The following is a 16350-nucleotide window of genomic DNA, read 5'->3' on the forward strand; positions in this document are numbered from 1 at the left end:
TAGCAAAAAATAAAACTCCGAGCTGTAACTAAATACCACCAAAAGAAAGCTCTATTTGTGGGAAAAAAATGATAGAAATTTCATTTGGGTACAGTGTTGTATGCCCGCGCAATTGTCATTCAAAGTGCATCAGCGCTGAAAGCTGAAAATTGGTCTGGGACTGAGGGGGGTTTAAGTGCCCAGTAAGCAAGTGGTTAAAGACCAGGCCATATTTTGCAATATGGCACTGCGTTGCTTTAACTGACAATTGCAATGACGTGCACTGTACCCAAACAAAATTGATATCCTTTTTTCCCCACAAATTGAGCTCTCTTTTGGTGGTATTTGATCACCTCTGCGGTTTTTATTTTTTGCACTATAAACCAAAAAAAATAAAAGTGACAAATTTAAATTTAAAAAATTTAAAATTTAAATTTAAAATTTAAAAAAAAAAAAAAAAAAAAAAAAAAAAAATCAGTTTAGGCCAATATGTATTCTGTTACATATTTTTGGTAGAGAAAATCCCAATAAGTGTATATTGATTGGTTTGCGCAAAAGGTTATAGCGTCTACAAAATAGGGGATAGATTTCTGGCATTTTTATTTTTTTACCAATAATGGCGGCGAGCCGTGATTTTTTTTTATTTTTTTATATAAAATTTTATTGAAAAAGGCATGAAACAAAATATACAAAAGAAATAGAGACTCAAATTTTTCTCATTGAAACAGAAAAGAAAACGGATGGAAACAAACAGGCAGGTTAGGGTTTGGTAGCAACTAAGCATATCGTACATAGCTTAAAGGAAGACTCCCCATTCCCCCCAAAAAAAGAGGGAGAAGGAGGGGCCTCCCCTGGATGGATCTGGTGGTTAGAAGATAACCTGGTATGCAATATAGAATCAATCTACAGGGCTACATAAAGTATAGGTGCTGATCAATACCTAGGGGGGGGGGGGGGGGGAGCTGCACAGTTGCCGGTCGTCCATGGAAGGTGAAGAAAGACATGAGACCCCGTGTGAGGGGGAGGAGAGTGTGGAGCATAGAGACCCGCATGTTATGGGTTCAGGTTGCAGCAGCTGTCGCTGTTAGTGCGTGTCCCTTATAGATGAAGGAATGGTCCTCAAGGTGGGCTCGTTCCTGAGGGGTGAATTTAGATTCCACATATAAGTCCCATCTGTTGTGAAAACGAAGTTTGGCTTTGGCGTGCAGGAAATTAGTGTTTAGTTTGTCCCGATAGAGGAGGCGCAGAAGTTCTCTGTCTACTTGTGGTATAGATGGTTTATTCGTGGAAGTCCAGTTAGCCAGGATGTTTCTCCTGGCAAGTAACAAGCAGAGCAAGGCCCATTCCTTGCCCAGAAGTGTGGAAGTAGCCGACCAAGGGAGCAGTTTGGGGTCCCAATGACCAAAGATAAGGAGTAACGGGTCCTTGGGGAGTTTCAGGAGTGTTATCTCGAAGATAAATGCTAAAACTTCATCCCAGAATGAGGAGATAGCCGTGCAAGACCAGTAGCGGTGGGTGAGGGAAGGTCTCGGCTGCTGACATAGAGGGCACAGAGAGGCCGCAGGTTGACCGGAAGGTGGGGAGTGCAGAAATGGTATGTGTGCTCGATGTACAATTTTTAGTTGGGTTTCCCTCCAGGTTTCATTTGGGACCAGATTGTAGACTGATTTTAGTCCCTGTAGAACCCTATCCACAGTATCGACACTCGGGAAGTCCTTAGCCCAGTTAGAAACCGAAGAAAATTCCAAAGAGGAAGAAGTGTTCAGTAGTAGAGGTTTGTAGATATCAGAGATACCGTAAGAGTCCTTGCGAAGAAGTACATTAATGAACGAGGATTGGAATCTTGCATGTTCTGCTCTGCATGTTTTCTGCATGAAACTAAGGCATTGGCCATGGTGAAAGGCGGATGAGTCCGGCAAAGAGAACTTGATGGCTAGCCTACGGAAGGGAAGCGGCCGACCAGAGTCCGGGTCACACAACGAGAAGAAAGAGTCAAGACCCTGTTGACGCCATGTTTCATAGGGTTGGCGGTCCAGCCCAGGGGTAAAAGTCGGGTTGCCTTGTATCGGGAGATGTCTAGATATGAAGGGAGACAGCTTAAGACTCTTCCGTGTTTCTCTCCAGGCGATGGCCGTGTCTCTCAGTAAGAGGTTGTGTTGCAATGGCGGATCTAATTGTTTCCACTTGCAATGGAGAAGTGCAGCTAAGGAGTAAGGATGGGTCATTGCAGCTTCCAGTGGGTAGTTGGAGCAGCGGGATTTTTGGGATATCCAGTCCAGACCTACCCTCAAAAGACATGCTAAGTTATACATTCTGACATTGGGAAGATTAATACCCCCTTCGCTCCTGGGAAGGTGAAGTTTAGAGAAGGCAATGCGGGGTCTCTTACCTCGCCACAGGAATTTAGAAATTGATGCATTTAAAAGTTTTACATCCTTGTGTCTAAGGAGTAAAGGTATCGTCTGAAGAGGATACAGAAGGCGTGCAAAGCTAACCATTTTTACCAGGTGGCACCTTCCCAAGAGCGAAAGAGGCAGATCCATCCAGTTATCCAATTCTTGTATAAGTTTAGTAAAGAGGGGGGGGGTAATTCAAGTGATAAAGAGATGAGGGGAGCTTCCCTATCTTAATGCCCAAATATGTGATATGGGTGCTAGCTATCTTGAAAATGGAGTGGTTTGCCCATTGTGGAAGGGATCCCAAAGGGAGTATTTCGCTGTTGGAGTAATTAATACGCAGGCCTGAGCACTGTCTAAAGCGGTCAAATAAGGATTTGATCGTGGGCATGTCTGCGGAAGGGTTGGCAGAAAATATCAAGACGTCGTCCACGAAGAGGGAGGTTCTTAGATCGTGCGACCCGATTTTGATCCCGTGGAGCGGGGCGTTATATGTCAAGTATCTGGATAGCGGCTCTAAGGCTAGATTGAAGAGAAGTGGGGATAAGGGGCAGCCTTGTCGGGTCCCCTTATGTAGCCGGAACTCATCTGAAAGGAGGCCAGCGGCCACCAGTCTGGCTGCAGGGGAAGTGTACATAGAGCTGATCAAGTGTAGAAAAGGACCGGTGAAGCCCATATCCCCCAGTACCATGGAAAGCCATTCAAAGTTGACATTGTCAAATGCCTTTTCGGCATCTAGGGTAATAATGGCTAGATCGCTGGTTGGATGGCATCTAGCATATTCTAATGCCATCATCACCTTCCTGATATTGATAGTTGCCGTTCTGCCCTTGACAAAGCCGGACTGAGCGGAGTGAATCAGGGAGGGGATGATGTCAGCCAGCCTATTGGCTACTATTTTGGAAAGAATTTTGACGTCAAGATTAAGGAGCGAGATGGGTCTGTATGACCCAGGCTCTTGCGGGTCTTTACCCTTTTTTTCTAACAACTTAACAATCGCTTGGTTACCAGACGGGAGATAGGGGCCACCGGACCATATATGTTGGTAGACATCAGCCAGGGTCGGAGTTAGAAGTGTGTTTAGGGATTTATAAAACTCGCCTGAGAAGCCATCTGGGCCTGGGGCTTTGGAGGAGGCTAGCTTACGAATCGTGTCGGATCTCTCCAATGGGGAAATAGGGGCGTTTAACGAGTCGAGTTGAGAGGGAGATACTTGAGTCAATTGCGTTTCGTCGAGAAAATCGCGAGCAGTGGGTCGGTCAATGGGGTCCGCCGCATATAGGGATTTATAAAAGCGGAGCATCGCCGTATTGATGCCCTTCGGAGTGGACATGATTGTGCCGTCGGGGTCGCGGAGCGCCGATATGACCGTGGGACGGTAGGTTCCCTTGCATAATCTGGCAAGAAGCTTGCCAGCTTTGTTGCCAAATTATGTAGCGTGGCGTCAAAGTGAGCTCGTTTAGTGGTTTCCAAGGTTTCAGCCCAAGTGTCAAATGACTGCTTGGCTGTATGCCAAGCTTCGCGATTTTCGGGGGAGTTTAAAATAGAGAGTGCTCGCTGGGCCAGATGTAATCTGGAACTGGAAGCTTTGTACTGAGATTGGGCGTGCTTCTTGAAAGAGGAGGCATACGAGATAATGCGTCCCCTAAGGAACGCCTTACCTGCATCCCAAAACAAGTGCGGGTTGTCAGCATGTATTGCGTTTGTTTGAGAATATGAAGCCCATTCTTTCGTCATGTAAGCTTGAAAGTCTGCATTGTGCTGCAAGTAGGAAGGGAAGCGCCATATTTTGGGACTGGGATGTATGTCGGGGGTCTCTAGGGTCACCGATATCGGAGCATGATCCGATATGGCTATGTCATGAATTTCCGCCGTCGGAAGGAAAGGGATTAGATCATCAGAACCAAAAAAATAGTCAATCCTAGAAAAAACATTGTGGGGATAAGAATAAAAGGAAAATTCCCGGTCGGTCGGGTGGTGTAGTCGCCAAACGTCATGTAAGTGGAGGGATTCCATAGTCAATGCCAGGCTCGTGGGAGTGGTAACAGTTGAACAGAGTATGGGACGTAGGGATGAAGATTTGTCGTCTGCCGGGTGGGCAACAGAATTGAAGTCGCCCCCTACCAGATGTGGGAGGTGTGGGAAGCGCAAGAGCCAACTAGTCAGTGTGCCAAAAAAGGGTTTCGTGGGACTATTAGGGGCATAAACATTTGTAATAGCAATTTCCTTGGTCCCTAGGAGGGCCCTGATTGTGAGGAGTCTGCCCTGTTGGTCTGTGTCTGTAGATAGGATCTTACAAGGGAGATTCTTATTGACAAGAATAAGAACCCCTGCCTTCCGACCCACAGCCTCGGAACCTGCCACCTCCCCTACCCAGAGCTTCCTCATCCGAACAAAGTCCGATGAGGAGAGATGGGTTTCCTGAAGTAGCGCTATGTCTGTCTTGAGTCTCTTGAGGTGTCGTAGTACCTTCATTCGTTTGTTGGGGGAACGAAGCCCTTTAACGTTCCACGAGACTACTTGTAGCATGGTGGATCGTTAAGTGCAGTGATAGTGGGAATTAACAATATCATGTGTTTGGGAGGACCCGGGGCATGTAACAGCAGGAGCTTTGCTCCAGAAAAGGTTAGGACGGACCTCGGTATGATGACATCAAAGGAGAATACGTTGGGTAGGAGTGCAGCAATATGACAGGGTAGAAGGAAGGGAAGGGAAAGGGAGTGGCAAACGTGCCAAACAAAACAACTCTCTGCGAACTTCACTTTTTTCCGCATGGGGGTCACTGTGTAGACCAGCTCCCAGAACCAGGCCATCAAACTGATGTATATGAGGCTGCCCTAGAAAAGGGAGCATGACATGCCGTCAACCCAGGCAGGGATCAAAACGAAATGAGACGGTCTGCACAGAAGACTCCGCAGGGGGGAACAAGTGGGTGCGACCTACAAAAGGAGGATGAAATCAAGGAGATACATACATTTGAGAAAGGGGGAATAAAACAAACAGTTATAATAGGATAATAACAGAGCATCCATAAGCCGAGGGCGAATGGGGCATGGAAAAGACATAGATGTAGACAACGTAGCGCACAGTGCCAATCACGGCCCTGGGCAAATAATACCTTGTGAGCGCGCACATTGCGCTGGTGGTCCAGGAGGGGAGTCAGTCAAAACAGAAGCCACTTCCACCATGTGAAAACGAGTGGTGGGGAAAGCTTCGTCCCTACAAAGCAGGGAAGATAGAAAAGGTAACACGGTCCAGGTGATTATCAACGTGGGTTGAGAGCGTGGGGAGCAGGACCTGAGGCCCTGAAGCGCTTGGGAGAGTCCTTCCGTGGGCTCCTCTGGTCAAGAGCTCTATTGACTGGGGCTGCCTTGGGAGCTGGGCTCAGTGGAGGGCCCGAGCGTAACGATTTCAAAAAACGCGATGCATCATCTGGGTCTTGAAAGGAGAGTTGTTCTCCGTTGGGTGCTTTGATCCGCAGGATCGCCGGGAATGCAAGAGTAAATTTCAACTGCCGTTGGAATAGTTCCGTGCATATATGTTGAAAGGCCTTCCGTTTCTTAGAAACATCTACTGAGTAGTCAGCAAAAATCAAGATTTTGACCCCGTCGATTTGAAGCGATCTGGACTGACGATATTGCTGCAAAATGGAGGCTTTGTCTGCGTAGTTCAGATATTTAGCAATTATCGGGCGCGGGGACTTGCGATCTGAGTTGGGTGCCCCCACACGATGTGCTCGTTCCACGACGAAGGGTCCCCCCAGGCCCAGAGCCTCCGGGATGCGGTTCGCGCACAGGTCTGATAAGGCAGAATGGTGAAGCGACTCGGGGATACCTACAAAACGCAGGTTACTCCTCCTGGACCTATTCTCGAGGTCATCGAGTTTCTCTAAAATAAATTTGTTGGTTCTGTCTTGGGCCTGTTCCAGGGATTGCGTTTGGTATAGTTCTTCCTCTAATGTGGAGATGCGACTTTCAGCCTCATTTAGTCTGGATGCGTGTTCCCCAAGTTGGGCTTGAACTTTATGCATGCCCTGGGTGACAGCTTTTTCAACAGAGGCAGCTATCATAGGGGAGAGGAGAGCAGCAACAGCTTGTGCCAAAAGTTCTGTCTGTGGGTCCTGCAGCGGTGGGGATGGCAGGGCATGCTGCATGATCACAGGTGCTACAGGCCCAGGCACATGTGTGGAGGTAGGTGATGGCATGGAAGGGGGTGCCTTAGAAATCATCTGGCCTTGTGTTGGGTCTCCTACCTCCATCGCTGGTGCCTGCTCCTCCGGATAGGCCGCGCAGGCCGGAGCGGTGGCCGGAGCGGTGTAGGCCGAAGCCGGGGCCTCAATTTGCGGCGCGGCCTGCCGCGCGGTGGCGGCCGCGTACGATCGCGGCCCGGTTTTTTCTACGAACCGGTCCATCGTGGATCTGGTGTCGTGAGGAAGGTAGCTGGCCGGTGAAACGGGCGAAAACGCCGGATTTGGAGCCGATTTGGAGGCCGGTTTGCAGGAGCTGTGTGGTAGGACAGCTACTCCATGCGGCGCCGGAACCGGAAGTCTGAGCCGTGATTTTTAGCGAGGCTGCAATATTGCAGAGGACAGATCGGACATCTGACATTTTTTACCCTTTTTTGGGAACTGGTAACATTACTACAGTAATCGGTGCTAAAAATATGCGCTGACATTTTACTAATGATACTGGCAGGGAAGGGGTTAACATCAGGGGCAATCAAGGGTTTAACAGTGTTCCTTCACTGTGTGTTCTAACTGTATGGGGGAAGGGGTTCACTGGGACAACACACAGATCCATCTTCCTGCATAGCAGAAATACAGGATGTGTGATCTTCCCTGTCAGAACAGAGGCCTGCCTTGTATATACAGGCAGACCCCAGTCACTGCGGGCTCCCCGGCTGGCCAATGGTAGCACGCGTGCGTGCCCACAAAAGCTAGTGCATGAGCTGCTATACATGTACAGCGATTTGTGCAGCCAAGCCACCTTGCCGCAGTATAACTGCGGTGGGTGGCCAGCAAGTGGTTAAAGTTATAATTTCACATGCAGAACAGAAAACCCACCATCAGGCAAGGGGTCCACCCAGTGTTTGTTCAGTCCCATGGGGATAGAATCCATTTCAGCTTCCCTTTGTGCTTGTTTTACTTCTCTTCTTTCTTTAGCTAAAGCACTCTGCATCATAGCTGCTTGAGAAAGAGAACCATCGGGGTTCTGCAAAAAAAGATCAGAAAAACATCAAAATGGTTTTATTAGTGTATTGTGAATAATCCTGTGAATTTGGCAACATACTTCTCCAAAGTCTCCAATGCATCTTTACCTTCACTATTTTGATAGGGCTCATGTCCATGCTCTGTTTTGTATGTCCTCTTAGGAAAGGAGGCTCCTCTTCAACCAATTCAATTTCCAGATCCTCATCTGATCAACAAAAACAGGTGCAAACACTTAAAATATGGGTAGAAATTTTGTAAGAGATATGTATTTTACGAAAATCTATGAATCATGTATAATATTCCCATCACATAGGTTCCTGGAAATAGCCAAAAGTAAGCAGGTGCTGTGGCAACAGGTAACATTGTAGACCAAAGTTTATATCGCCAGCAAAACAACAAATCTTTGAGAAATTGTCTAAACATTTATTTAGATGGTCACATTATTAAGCTAAAACACTTGGCCAATACAGGGCCCCTTACCCCTTTTGTCAGGGATGTGATAACATTCTGAAACTTTACATCTTCCTTGTGTGATGTGAACATCGAAAAACGTTCAGACAATTGCTCTAAGATCTGTTGGTGCGCGGGGCAATATATACTATGGTTAACAACTTTTCTGAAATGGTACTTAGATTTAACATAATTGGATTATTATTTTTTTTGGGCAGTTTGAAAGTTAAAATCCTGTGTGTTCGTGCTGGGAAGGGTCACTTGTCTAAGTTATGGTTGTCACCATGAGGCAGGTTAAATCTTCCAGTCGGGGCACCTGTTCTAGTGATAGCAAAGGATTTCTCCTCCCCTCATGTGACACGGTCAGCTTAAAAATAATAATAATATATATATATATATATATATATATATATATATATATATATATATATATATATATATATATATATATATATATATACACATATATATATACATATACACATACATACAATAAGGTGGTTAAGTATTTACTACTCTATGCAAATCTAAAACAGTTTTGGTATTAGATATATTTAAAGTCCCATAACTGTGAAGGCTGAGCTTCACCAGCCAAAAAAAATAGCCTTATAAAGACATGAAAAGAGCAACCAAGATTCCAACACAAGAGCCCAGCAGTAAATGCTTATTGGACCACTTGGTCATAGTGGGCAAGAGGTTCAACCCTTGCCCTAGAACAGTGCACCTTAAAGTGGAATGCCAGGCACCACCTAACTGATCTTAAAAATGCTCCAACCCCCTCTTCTGACTAACCTGTGTAAGAGTTCTCTATGCTTACCTATTTTAAAGACTGGCCAGTCACGTGATCCAGCTTCCCTGTTTAGCTTCCTTGTGTCAGCCAGCACGGCTTCAGGGGAGAGTGAGAGTGCCGGCAACGATGAGCAATAGTAAGCCTATGGGTGATGTCCCCACTCTAAACTTTATTGGCAGTTGTCAAAATGACCTCTACTCTCCCCTGCAACCATGCTGGCTGACACGGGAGATGGGAGATCACATGACCATAGCAACCTGAAAATAGGTAAGTGTACAGGTCTTTCTTATACAGGTTAATCAGAACACGCATTTGGATTTTTTTGTTTGTTAATCAGAACACGGGGATTTTAAGATTAGTTAGATGGTGCTTTGAATTTCACTTTAAGGCCCCTTTAACACGGGACGGATTCGTAATGATCCGCCCCATGATGATTCACTTGCTCAGTGTGGATCGCTCCGTTTATCCCGGCTGAGCCGGCGGATGACAGCGCGGTCCCTGCACACTATTCATCCGATCCGCTCTGCAGACGGATAGAAAAATAGGATTTTCCTCCATCTGCAGAATCTGACCATAGCGGAGACGGACAATATCGAGTGTCAGCGGATGTTCATCCGCAGACACCTGCTATCCCATAGGGATGCATGTATGTTCGTATTTCATCCGCAAACGGATGGATGAAATACGGACACTGTCCACATGTGTGAAAGGGGTCCAAGGCAAGTTTTTACCAATAATGACTTACCTTCTTCATCATCCACCTTGGGCAAGATACCAGTCTCCTCATCAAAATCAGGAAACTCCTCTTTGGAAAGGACATTGGCTGCAATCATCTGAAGAAAAAAAGAAATGAAGTGATCACTAAAAATAAATAAATGGAAGCTACAGACTAGATCGTTCTAACACTTGCACATGTTAAAAAGTTGCTGATGCAGCATGCTTTGCATAACATGTTTAAGGTGCAGCAGTTTGTAGAAAGAAGGCAAAGATGAGCAAAAAGCAACAGAATATGTTCAAGAAGCACTAGATGCATTTGACTACCCAATAGCCGCAAACAAATAGTCACCTGAGTACAGAACTGATTGGGAGTTGTATACCTTATGATTTGTATTTGTCAGTGTTCTATGTGGGCAAGACAAGATGCCGCTTCTGGGAATATGACCATCTTTACCTTATTCATAAAGGGAAGACTATTACCTATCAAACAACACGTTGACTTATACTATTGATTCAATACCGATTACATTCCCTGTTATATTTTGGAGCATGTACTCTTAACATTAGGGTGGAGATGTGGACAAGCAGCTTCTCTATTTGGAGACCCACTGGATCCAGACACTTAAAGCCACACAAAAAGCAGGACTGAATGAAGTGTTGAGTTTCAAACCTTTTCTAAGCTGTACACAGAATTGTGACAAAACTTGGGAGACTCTTTCGGGTTTGTTTCCTTCCCCCTATTTCCCTTTCATTTTTCTCATAGTTTCCTTTTTCTCTTTCCTACCATTCTCCTGTTCTCTCCTTTCCTCGTCCCTGTCAATGGCGTATCATGCATGTGTGCAGAGGGTGCATTGCACCCCTGAAGAAAGGGGGCCCACTGTGCCCTGGTCATGGAACCCCCCCCCCCCCCCCATTATCAGGTGGCAGTGTAGAGAGATAGAAAGATTATAGTTCTGGCAGCCGTCGCCCACAGCCACTTGCAGAATGATAGGTCAGTCAGCGTCTCTCCTCTCTGCTTCTCCACACTCACTGGAGTGCTGAGCTGTGGAGGGGTGGGTAGCGGCTGTCTTAGCGGCTCGCTGAGACTGCCATCAAAGCAGCTGGCGGATCCAGGCTTGGGAAGTCGGGATGACGCGCTGCCTCGACGGATGGCAGTGACGTCAGCAGAGAGCGGACTTTATACCGCTCTGCGCTGAAAACAGGTCACAGAAGTGCAAAATGAATTGCACTCCTGTGACCCAGGGAAGCCCAGCCTAAAAAGCTCAGGCTGGACTTCTCCTTTAAAAAAATTCTAGAGTTTTATAGGCCAGGGGATGTGATGAATACAGTACCCCTGGCCAAAAAAAATAATCTTTCTTCCATAGTTCTGTCATGTTGAATACTAATAGATCATGCATAACCTGTAATAAATCCTGTCTTTCAATCGCGATATGTGATATTAATAATGTACGTTTACTTTCCAAGCTGCGTTACTATATTATTCTGTATACGCACTATATTCATTGCAATAAAGTTTCTTCCGCAAGGTGGGGAAAAATAGGAGAATGTCATTTTGAAAAGTGCATACCTGTTTAATTTCCCACTTTTCTGGGTCAGAAATCTTGGTGAGACGTTTTCTTTCCAAGGTATCATCTTCTACTTCAGGAGCATTTACTAAAGAAATGTGACTGGGTCTGTCTGGATTCCTCAGTAAAGCCTCTTCATTGTTCTCACCTACAAAGTTTCTCCGTCGGTTGGGATTTAAGTCTTCCCCTGTATCCTGATCCACATCCTGTGTTACAAGTGAAAGTAGAATATAGATGATGCATATGCAACAAACAAAAAAGGCCTGCAAAAAGCACTCTCCCATTTCTCAAGCCTCATACACACGATAGGACTTTGTACAAACTTTCCCTTGGATTTTTGTACAAAGGGCGTCGGCCCTGAACTTGTATTTCATACACACAGCAGGACTTTTTCAGCCAACTTTCACCAAATCATGTGGTTTTTCTGCTCTTTACTGCCACCTTTGGTCAACTTCTGTATTGTTGTCTGATCTTTTGCATTGGCTCTGAGCATGGCGTGTTTATACTTTGTACAAAAGTCCTATGGTTTTCTGTACAAACGATCAGACTTTACTCCATCAGACTTTTGTTGCCAGAAAGTATGTCCGTTCGCACAGCCAACAAAAGTCAGATGAAAACCAAAAAAGTTTGTCCGATGGAGTGTACACACGGTCGGATGTTGCTCCAAAACAGCTAATTTGCATGTTTGTTGTCAAAAAGTCTGATCATGTGTATGGGACCTTTCGCTGATCACTGCCATCATTAGTAAAATAATAATAAAAATGCCATAAATATATCCCCTAATTTGTAGATGCTAGAACTTTTGCGCAAGCCAATCAATATACACTTATTGCAAGTTTTTTAACCAAAAATATTTAGAAGAATACATAATCGGCCTAAACTGATAATGTTTTTTTTTTTTTTGAGCAGCCCCAACTCTCCTCTTCTCAGGCTCCTCCTGCCCTTCCCTCCTGCCCAATGCCCCCAGAGCAAACATCTTACAAATGAGGGCACCCAAGCAAACTTGGTCCTGAGCCATGCCTCTGCGTGTCCATTCATACACAGCCACGGCTTGGCCCCACCCCTCCTCTCTCCTCATTGGCTCACTGGTTGCGACTGACAGCAGAAACTTAGGAGGGAGAGCCCCAGAGAGCTGAGCCTCTCCTACACATCGCTGGATCACGATGGGGCTGTTGCACAGAGGTTTTTTACTTTCATGCATTGAATATGCATGGAGCTAAAAAAAAATCTACAGCTACTTTAAACTCCTGCCCAAGCCCGATCTTGACCCAGTGCTGTGCCCATATGCAGTAGCTCTTAAATCTTCTCACAGGAGAATCGGCAGCAGCGGGAGCCATTGGCAAGGGTGAGCCCCACAAAGCCTGGCTCAGAAACAAAACTATGGGAGCACTCTGAGAAGAGGAAGAGCCAAGAGCGCTGGCACAAGAGGAGGTTTTTTTATCATTTTCATTGCAAGTCAAAAGCTGAGCCCATTTAGTGCCCTATATAATAACACAGCACAGGGAAAGGAATTTATTCTACAGTATTCACAGATTAAGAAAAACAGTCCATTGGCACCATAAACACTTATGCGGTAAAAAATGATTATACACACACACACACACAGTTGTGCTCATAAGTTTTCATACCCTGGCAGAATTTAGGATTTCTTGGCCATTTTTCAGAGAATATGAAATGATAACACTAAACTTTTCTTTCACTCATGGTTAGTGTTTGGCTGAAGCCATTTATCATCAATCAACTGTGTTTACTCTTTTTAAACCACAATGACAACAGAATCTACCCAAAATGACTGACCAAAAGTTTACATACCCTAGTGATTTTGGTCTGAGGTCAGCTGGTCAACGCCTTCCTGTGTCATAATCTATATAGTCTGACCAGGAAGTAATGCAAACCAATTTATGACTTTTTTGAAATGGATATTTTTGTTAGTCTTTAGTCTTACTGTTAAAATAAATCTACCATTAAAATGATAGACTGATCATTTCTTTGTCAGTGGGCAAATGTACAAAATCAGCAGGGGATCAAATACTTTTTTTTCCCTCCAGTACACACATACACACACTGTTGATATTATAAGAATAATCTTTATTACGTAATATCGTAGTAATAAGTAGGAAATGAGTATTCATCAAGGCCAATATCCATATAACAGTTCAAGTGTACTACAATGTTTGGGTTATAAATACAATAAAACACAATGTGGTTTATTTTTAGCCATACCTTCATACTGAGGCTAGTTTTGCATCCAGTGAAGGAAAGTACCTTGACTTTCACCCTCTGACCTTTGCTTACTACATCAGCAACATTAGCCACACGACCTTCCCTCCTGAGCTCGGATATGTGTACCAGCCCTTCCCAACGTTTTCTGTGGACAAAACAGTAAAATTATAACCACGAGGTAAAAGTACTTTAGAAGAGCTGCCAAAAACAAAAAACAGGTGCTACAGGCCTATCTCAGATAATGAAGTCAGATAATCGGTTACCTTAGGCCTTCCAGTTGAACAAAACAACCAAACTGCATAATGCTGGTGACTTTGCCATTGTAGATATCGCCAATGGCTGGCTCCTCAGGGGGCGGTCTGTCTACAGGTTTCTCCCTCCAACGATCATTAAACCTTTCAGAGTGTTGCTCCTTGCTTTTGGTGGGGCTTCGACTCCTTGACCTGTGTGGACTTTTCACTCTTTTTCTGTCTCTGGATCTGGAAAGGGATCTATCCTTTCTTTTCTGACCTCTGTCTCGGCTGCAACTGCGGTTCTTCCTTCCTCTGTCTCTACTGTGACTGCGGCTTTTCCGTCTTCTGTCTCTGCTACGACTCCTCCGACCTCTGTCTCGGCTGCGGCTGCGACTCTTCCGACCTCTGTCTCGGCTGCGACTTCTTTTTTTCTTATTTCTAATAATGACACAACACTAAAGTTTCTGCCAACCGTTACATTAAAACAAAAAGGTAAAAAACGAAAGTCACAGCCTACATATTGAGAAGTACAAAGTCATATTTATGGGGAGGCACAGCGGTGTAGTGGGTAGCACTCTCGCCTAGCAGTAAAAAGGGTCGCTGGTTTGAATCCCAACCACGACACTACCTGCCTGGAGTTTGCATCTTCTGCCTGTGCAGGTTTCCTCCCACACTCCAAATGCTGATGCTGATAGGTTAATTGACTCTGTCCAAAATTGGCCCTACTATAAAATGTGAGTTGGGGACCTTGGATTGTGGGATCCTTGAGGGTAGGGACCGATGTGAGTGAGCGATGTATGTGTGGAGTGCTGAGTAAAATTGATGGCGATATATGGGCACCTTAAATAAATAATAATATAATAGATGAGCATCTTAATGAGACACAATGTACAGGGATAGGGATAATTGTAGACACTCATTAGGTTAAACTGGATGGACTGGTGTCTTTATTCAACCTTACTATGTAACTATATTAGCAGTATTATAGATCAATTAAAAAAATAAAAAACACAAAAAAATTACTCATATATTGTAAATGCAATTATATTTAAAGTAGTGATACATACTTGTGCTTACTACTTTTTTCCTTGTCTTGACGGTTTGCACTAGGCATTAGAGCTTCAAGTTCTTTCAAGGTATCTGCTGCCACCTTCAGATCCTCTGGATCAAGCATGGTCTAAAAAGACAATAAAAAGGACAACTCCAGTAAATAATCAGTTAAATGCACAGATGAAACACATATCAAATGGTTCTCATCTTCCAAAAGATTTGTAAGTGTTACACTAATGCTTAAAACACACAATGAGAAAATGGGACTAAGAGCAATCGTCTGATAATCTGATTGTAAGTACACAGCTTTCGAGACACGATCATGACCGGTCATGCGAAAATACCAGAACGGACAAACACGAAAAGTTCTCTCGCACCATACCAGAATAAAATGATTTTTGTACCATTAGTATGGTATGGTATTAGAATGGTATTTGTACAAAAAAGAAAAAATCGTGAGACCAAGACCACGCATGCTCGCAAATGAAAGAATACTAGGGCTGAAACAACTAATCTACATAATCTATTATGAAAATAGTGCTCAACTATTTTCATAATTCATTAGTTGGTCTGCATGCAGAATGCATTATTTGTTACATATCAGAAAATACAGTGCAGCACACATACAGCTCAGTACACAGTCCATACATGTCAGTATACACAATACAGCACACATACAGCTCAGTACACCACCCATACGTGTCAGTATACCCAGTACAGCACACATACAGCTCAGTACACCACCCATACGTGTCAGTATACCCAGTACAGCACACATACAGCTCAGTACACCGCCCATACGCGTCAGTATACCCAGTGCAGCAGGCATACAGCTCCGTACACCGCCCATACTACTAAGTGCGTGAGATCATGTGGATATTTGAGGAGCAATGCCTCATGTGACATGTAGTCCTGGGTTATGATTGTGAGGGATTCTAAAAGTTTTTTTTTACTGTGCTATAGGAGCACTCTATACTATACTTTGTGGCTTGCTATAGGGGGCTCTCTAAAGAAAGGAGGAGCCAGAAGCACTGATGAGGGACCCCTGAATTGGAGAATTATTGCTGCTGTGTGCAAAACTACATACAAACACACACACACACTGTTTGCACAAGTAAAAATGAATCCCTTATAGTAGTGATTAGGGATTACTGTAGTTGCAGGTTTTGTATTTTAAAGGCCTCCCAGGAGTCTATGCCCATAAGTGGGTGCAAATACCTGTATTATACCGGTATCTGCACCCACCTCCCCCCTGAAAGGTGCCAAATGTGACACCAGGAGGGGGGGGGTTCAGAAAAGCGGAGGTTCCATTTTTGTGTGAACCTCCACTTTAATGCATCCTATGCATTAAGGTGAAAAACTTCTGCCAGTGACCAGCCGCCAAGATTTACTTACACGAGCCCCTTCATCCCCTCGGTGGAGACGCACTCTCCCTCTCTGCACAGGGTCACGGCTCTTGATTGTATAGATTGATAGCAGCGCAGCCATTGGCTCTCACTGCTGTCAATCTAATCTAATGACACGGGGGCGGGGCTGAGTAAGCAAATACTGGACTTGGGAGCACGCCCGCAAGGTAACCCCCAGGGACAGTGCTTCACCTAAGGGGTTATCTGATGCAAGGAGGAGCCGCAAAAGCCGGCGAGAGACCCCAGAAGAGGATGATCGAGGCCACTATGTGCAAAACAAGCTGCACAGTGGAGGCAAGTATGATTTTTTTATTTATTTTTTAAATAACAAA

The 16350-nt window shown here is 44.8% G+C and overlaps 1 protein-coding gene across 1 annotated transcript in view; it reads right to left on the reverse strand.

The window, feature by feature from the left end:
* DHX8 (DEAH-box helicase 8) overlaps positions 1-16350 on the reverse strand; it is a 99399-nt gene that overhangs the window by 58644 nt on the left and 24405 nt on the right. The window contains exons 6-12 of the mRNA XM_077459581.1: positions 14630-14739; positions 13593-14000; positions 13330-13474; positions 11109-11312; positions 9570-9657; positions 7692-7789; positions 7438-7585 (exon numbers count right to left, since the gene is read on the reverse strand). Coding sequence (XP_077315707.1) covers positions 7438-7585; positions 7692-7789; positions 9570-9657; positions 11109-11312; positions 13330-13474; positions 13593-14000; positions 14630-14739 — 1201 coding nt within the window. The remainder of the gene's footprint in view (positions 1-7437; positions 7586-7691; positions 7790-9569; positions 9658-11108; positions 11313-13329; positions 13475-13592; positions 14001-14629; positions 14740-16350) is intronic.

The sequence above is a fragment of the Lithobates pipiens genome, unplaced genomic scaffold (genome assembly GCF_037356315.1).
Source record: "Lithobates pipiens isolate NorthernLeopardFrog02 unplaced genomic scaffold, aLitPip1_a1.2 Scaffold_28, whole genome shotgun sequence".
NCBI classification, from domain to species: domain Eukaryota; kingdom Metazoa; phylum Chordata; class Amphibia; order Anura; family Ranidae; genus Lithobates; species Lithobates pipiens.